Raw genomic sequence first — 6629 nt, forward strand, 5'->3', positions numbered from 1 at the left:
ATGCATGTTTACAGGATACTGAGATGTATTATGCCGAAACAGACACTCCGGCTATGGCCCGAACATCCAATCTGAATGAAGAACTCGGCCAAGTGAGGATATGCTCCTCCCGTTAACTCTTCCAAATGTTTATTTACCTCGACTCCAATACAGCTCATTCACTGTCTTTTTCTTTTTTTAGGTAAAATATCTATTTTCAGATAAGACCGGCACTCTCACCTGCAACATCATGCATTTTAAGAAGTGCACTATAGCTGGAATTACATACGGGTGATTTTAGTGTTCCTTTGATTTCATATGTCAATACACTCACGTTATCTTTGTGCTTTGCATCGTTCTGGCTCTATTAGCTTACATTGATCTGATACTTTTTGTTTATATTGGTGTGAGTGGCCACTGATCTATAATGCTGTCTGCAGGCATTTCCCAGACCTGGACTGCGATCGATCCATGGAGGACTTTAGGTCAGATACCGCTGATTCTATCTCTGTCTTGTACCCTAGTGAATATCATGCAGGTCTAAGAGGATAATGTGCATTATTATTTGATGGTCTCTCATTGCTGTTTTTTTATTTTTTTTGCAGTCACCTTCCTTCTACAAGTCAGAACTCTACTGAGTTTGATGATCCTGCTCTTATCCAGAACATTGAGAAGAATCATGTAAGAACTTTATATTTGTTGTTTTCATACCTTGGAGATTAAAACACAGTTTCTTGTGAATTATCAAGTATGTTAATGGTTCAAATCTGCCCTTCTTTCCTTCTCTATAGCCCACATCCCCACAGATTTGTGAGTTTTTGACCATGATGGCTGTTTGTCACACTGTTGTTCCCGAGCGAGAAGGAAACCAAATTATCTTTCAGGCTTCCTCACCAGGTACCAAAACCTTCTTTATGATTTCTGAATATTTGAAACCGCTTTCTCTGTTTGATTTAGTAGTAAACCAGTTAACTGTCACACTTAAAACAGTTTTCATATAATAAAAAAATGATTCCTTGTTGAAAAACACAAAAATAGTTAAAAAATGATAAGTTTTCACCCATAATTCAACATGAGTCACATGTCATGATGCTGTGATTGCCAAGCAGGGGATAAACCTAAAAACAATACTACAAAAAAAAAAATTCTTCCATTTCTTTTAATCTTTCAAGTTTAGCTGTGTAATCTTTTGTGTTTGTCTAAAAATGTATATAAAAATATTAGATGATATATATTTTAAGTTTGTGTAAAGAAAAGTACTAATATAAATTAACCAATGTAATATGTCATATAAATATTAATATAAAATTACTTATGTTTTTATATATACACATACTACCTCTAAAAAGTTTGGATTCAATAAGATTGCATCAAATTAACAATGTTGCACAAAACATTTATTTCAATAAATGCTGTCTTTTCATCTTTCTATTTTTCTATTCATCAATGTATCCTGCAAAAAAGACATCACATTTTCAACAAAGATATTAATCAGAGAAACTGTTTCAACATTGATAAACTGTTTCTTGAGCACCAGATCAGCATATTAGAATAATTTCTGAAGGATCATGTGACACTGAAGACTGGAGTAATGATGCTGAATATTCAGCTCTGCATCACATGAATAAATTGCATTTTAAAATATATGTAAAAATAGAAAAGATTTAAAATGTTACTGTGCTTGTTTTATTTCTTTTGGCCTTGGGGGCTTTTAACTGATGTTTCCATAATCCTGTGCTTTCAGATGAAGGAGCTCTGGTGAAAGGAGCCAAAAGTCTGGGCTTTGTTTTTACTGCACGAACGCCACATTCAGTCATCATAGAGGCGGTTAGTGTGTGTTTTCTTGCCACTGATAATGAACCAAAACCGTTTGTGTGGTACCTATTTAATGCATGCATTTCTTATGTCTGTTTCTCAGAGAGGGACAGAGCAGACATATGAGCTTCTTAATGTTCTGGAATTTTCCAGGTAGGAACCTGTGAGCTCTTACGCCTTCACACATACTCAATCACAACATCACAAATACCCTGTATGTTGTGTTTCAATGTCTTGTCTTTTTTTTGCAGCAATCGCAAAAGGATGTCAGTGATTGTCAGAACACCTACAGGAAAACTTCGACTTTATTGCAAGGGAGCGGTGTGTGTTACATAAACCACATAATTAGCATAGCATTGCTCTCCAAGACTGCATGTATTTGATCAAAACACAGTAAAAATAGTAATATTGTGAAATAGTTAAAACATATATATTTATATTGTTGTTGTAATATTGTCATTGCATCATGGTTGCAGAGAAAAGCCGGGAGCGAATAGCCTTTACGAATAGAGAATTACACGGATACAGTATAAAATTGTTAAAAAGATTGCTGATTATATTGATTAGATGTCATTTTCAAAATTTTCATTGCACATTACAAGAGCTTGTCACTCAGCAATAAACAGTTATTCAATGAAATTGACGTTAGATAGTAGGATAGTCTTACAGATCCGAAACAGAGACGGCGTCTTTTGTGTGCAGAGACTATCTAGTGACAGAAAATTATGTATTTCAACTGGAATAAAAGAATAATAATAAAAAAAAGTTAATTTGATTTTTATTTTTCAAGATTTTGACTTTATTCTCGCAGTTCCGAGATAATATCTCACAATTATAATAAGGAAAAACAACTCGTCATTCTCTCTTTTCCCCTCAGCTCTTCGTTTTTTTTTTCTCAGAATTGACCAACTCAACTATTTTTGAATTAAGTCGAGTTATAAAGTGAGAATTTGGATATATAAACTTGCATTTGCGAGGAAAAAAGTCAGAATTGTGAGATAAAATAAATAAATGTTATGTAAAAATGTTAATAGTAAGGTTTGTAGGGTTAATACAATACATCATTGAACAGCAAATGTGAATATTATGTAGACCTATTGTTTAAATTAAATGTTTGCTTTAAAAGTAGAGTAATCATAGCAGTTTTCATCCAAAATATGTCAATTTAAACGTCAGAGTTTAGCTTTAAATGGCGTCTTTGACAACAGTATTCTATAGAAAATTATTTGCATTCCGATCTTGACATCAAAAGGCACAAAAAAATATAAATTTTTCTCTTATTCCATGGATTTTACCCATTTACCTCCACTTGTTCCCAGTGTTTTTCTGCAACCACTATGCGCCCGCAGCTGCAAGTGACGTAACTGTGACGTCTACTCTGAATCGGTCTATATATTATGATTATATGGGACAAGCCATTGTAATATAGTGATGTTGTGTATGTATCACAGGACAATGTGATTTTTGAGCGTCTGAATGAGACGTCCCAGTATAAGGACCTGACCGTGGCCCATCTGGAGCAGTTTGCCACAGAAGGTGAAGAGTTTCTCAAGCTTCTCACTGTTTGAAGGGTTAACATTTTATCTTCTCTTTGGTGCAGCTTTGGTTTGTGTTTGTTTGCACGTTCAGGGCTGCGGACACTTTGTTTTGCGTATGTGGACCTTGAGGAGGGCGCGTATCTTGAATGGCTAAAGGAGTACAATCGTGTCAGCACCGTCATAAAGGACAGGGCGCAGAAACTGGAGGAATGCTACGAACTCGTAGAGAAGGTACGTTATATATGCTATGCACCAAAACCATGTATTATTATTATTGATTCTGATCTGATGCGGAGACTAGCATCTTTTGTTCATTGCTGTGCTCCAGATGCAGTGGTTTGACTGGTCAACAGGTGGCATTGTAACATTACATTTTCACAGTCGTGAACGTCGATTGTGCAGAAGGTGGTGCTCTGTTGTTCTCTCATTAACTGCCACAAGCTATAATCTCACTGCCTTCCTATCAGACTGGATGGATAACACACTACTGCAAAACTTTGAGTATGCAGATCAGAGATCTGAGCCTCAGGACACTGGCGCTGTTATATGAAGCAGTGAAAATCCAGTTTGTTGGGTTTTGTGTGCTTTTTAGGGCTCTGGCCCAGATTAGTAGTCTGAGGAGGGGTTGGTTTACCACAGCGAGGATAATAACCTGCACCAGTCTGCCAAGAGACCCATAAAACCAGAGTCAACAACACTACTGTGTTACCTCTGCATACACACACACAACAAAACACCAGTACTCTTCCACATACACATACTCTCACACAGAGAAAGAGGAATGAAAAAGAATAGGATAAGACATGGTAAAAGATGGAGAAGAGAAGGTGTGGAAGATGTTCAGGTTTCCTGTATTTGCTGAATTTTCTGTATGCTTCTGTGTGTGGCTTTATTTACTGTAGGAGTGTTTTTCAGCTATGCTTTGAGGTTTTACAGAGCATGAGTGATACTTCAAATTGTACAATGTTAAGGGTATTATGTTACGTTTTTAAGGAAGCAGACTGTGGAGAATAAAACAAGTTTAAAAATCACATCGACTTGCATTAAATAGGCACTCAAATCATATGTAAAGACCAGAATATAATCAAGTTTTAAGGGTCAGTAAAGTTACCCCCAGTGAACCATACATAAAATCATAATGCAATTTTTTTTCTGAAGTTAGCGAACCGGATACAGAATTGTAAATAAAGTAATAATTTAAAAATGTAAATGTATTGAAGAATGCAAGAAATGCAATAAAATCTGTAATTTTTGTTTATTTAATGATACATATAATTTAACACTATAAATTAGTCATTAACATTATCATTCACACAAATTGGTATACTTCCCAAAAAACTAATGGTTTTTATAAATTTGGTTAAATTAATACTGTCCAAATGAACTGTGTGTTGGGAGGTTACCATTTAGATTTTTATAGTTTCAATTATATATTTTAATTTCAAAAATTCAGTTTCCTCTTTTTTTTTTTTTTGTTGTCTCACGCAGAACTTGCTGTTGCTGGGTGCCACTGCAATAGAAGACCGACTGCAAGCAGGAGTCCCGGAAACCATAGCAACACTCATGAAAGCCAACATCAAGATCTGGGTTCTGACCGGAGACAAGCAGGAGACGGCCATCAATATCGGTGTGTGTCATACATGCATATATATATATATATTAATACCACAAAGTCATGTCAACAATATAACACCTTCTAACTCATGAAGAAATCCATAACTGATAATAATTAATTTCATAGTGAATTACAGGCAGCTGCTTTAAAGTAGGCTGACAATGAAGTACAATGACACAACACGATACAAAATCAAACAGACACTGACTGTAATCACACAAACAGACTCCTAGATTATTGAAATCGCAGAAGGACAGAGCGATACGCAGTCAGGCGGGTCCTGCAGACAGACAGCTCGAAATAAATTGGGTGAGACTGGAGATGAACCAGTGGCCAGAAGACAGGTGTTAGTGGGTAATGACAGATACACAAAGAGGTTAAGTTGTTGTCGGGGCGTGTATGTGTGGCTTTGTGTAACACCTCTACTGTAACTGTCCTCTGTGTCTCAGGTTACTCCTGTAAGCTGGTGTCACATGGCATGTCCCTCATCATCGTCAATGAAGATTCCCTGGATGTGAGTACATGTGGTGTTTTTATATGAGTGTGTGTGTGTGTGTTAAGTGCTCTCAGACTCTGTCTCTGGAGGACGCTGGGTGTGGACAGGTGAGGGAAGTGTGTGTCTTTGTTCTCGTACAGGTGAAGGTAATTAAGGTGTCTGGTGTCATCATTGAGAACATAATGAAAGCGTGATGGATCGTATGGACACACATATGAGCAGAACACACTCTCATATATGATATGACATAAAAGCACATGAGAAAAAGCTGAAAAGCACACACACAAGGTTAATTAATTTCAGGCAAAAAAGTCATAATAGAGAGCTCGTAAAGTTGCAGATCTCCGAGAAAACTTTTGTCAGTAATGTTCTGCATCGTGTTTCATTGTTTTCAGCAACAGTATGTTCGTGAATTTATGGAGTTACATTATAGTTGTATAATTTACAGCTTGCTTTTGTAAAGGAAACAATAATTTTAGTAAAAAGTTTGGGTTCTGAGAGTTTTTTTTTTTTTTTTTTTTAAGTTGTCCTTATGTTCACCAAGGCTGCATTTGTTTGATCAAAAATAGAGTAAAACAAGCAAACATTTTATGTTAAAATAATACTGCAAAATGCTATTATATAAAAAAAAATTTGCTACGTATTTAATGGCTGCTGCTGTGATGAATTGACAAATCAGCATCCAGAAATGGATCTATTTTATAAGTGTGTATTAACCATTCTTATTTAATCAATAATTACCTGCCATGTCGCTTTTTTATTTGTTGGTGTTAAAAAAAGTCTGGCGAAAATTCATGCTCGGTGTGAACATGCCTAATTTGCTCAATCTGAAGCCGACAACCTTGCAACAAGTTTTTGCGGTTGCAATGTACGGCAATTAATAAATGATAGTGTTGTTTTTGTTTCTGCCTCTAATGGGCCGGCGTTTGCTGTAATCAGTATTGAGCGTTTGAAAGTTGTCCAACCACATTATGGGATTGATTGAATGTCTTTTTATTTGTATATTTAATGCAGCTAGTAAAAAAGAATAGGAAAGATTGATATTCGAGGAGATGGGCAGCTTTCGTTTCGGTGAAAATCTCCAAAGGAATTCTTTCTTATCTTAGCTCTTAAAATAACCCACATGAGCCTAATGACACAGCTGTGCGTGTCTGTGTGGAAGATATGGAGTGTGTGAATGAGAGCG

At 36.0% G+C, this 6629-nt stretch overlaps 1 protein-coding gene across 5 annotated transcripts in view; it reads left to right on the plus strand.

Moving 5' to 3' along the window:
• Positions 1–6629, plus strand: part of LOC113066271 (phospholipid-transporting ATPase IB-like) — a 47927-nt gene that overhangs the window by 18836 nt on the left and 22462 nt on the right. For all 5 annotated transcript variants that reach the window (XM_026238120.1, XM_026238121.1, XM_026238123.1 and 2 more), the window contains 12 exons: positions 15–92; positions 182–270; positions 420–464; positions 585–660; positions 771–876; positions 1724–1806; positions 1898–1947; positions 2046–2115; positions 3246–3330; positions 3424–3563; positions 4821–4959; positions 5397–5461. In XM_026238120.1, the coding sequence (XP_026093905.1) occupies positions 15–92; positions 182–270; positions 420–464; positions 585–660; positions 771–876; positions 1724–1806; positions 1898–1947; positions 2046–2115; positions 3246–3330; positions 3424–3563; positions 4821–4959; positions 5397–5461 (1026 nt within the window). The remainder of the gene's footprint in view (positions 1–14; positions 93–181; positions 271–419; positions 465–584; positions 661–770; positions 877–1723; positions 1807–1897; positions 1948–2045; positions 2116–3245; positions 3331–3423; positions 3564–4820; positions 4960–5396; positions 5462–6629) is intronic.

Source organism: Carassius auratus, chromosome 49, assembly GCF_003368295.1.
Source record: "Carassius auratus strain Wakin chromosome 49, ASM336829v1, whole genome shotgun sequence".
NCBI classification, from domain to species: domain Eukaryota; kingdom Metazoa; phylum Chordata; class Actinopteri; order Cypriniformes; family Cyprinidae; genus Carassius; species Carassius auratus.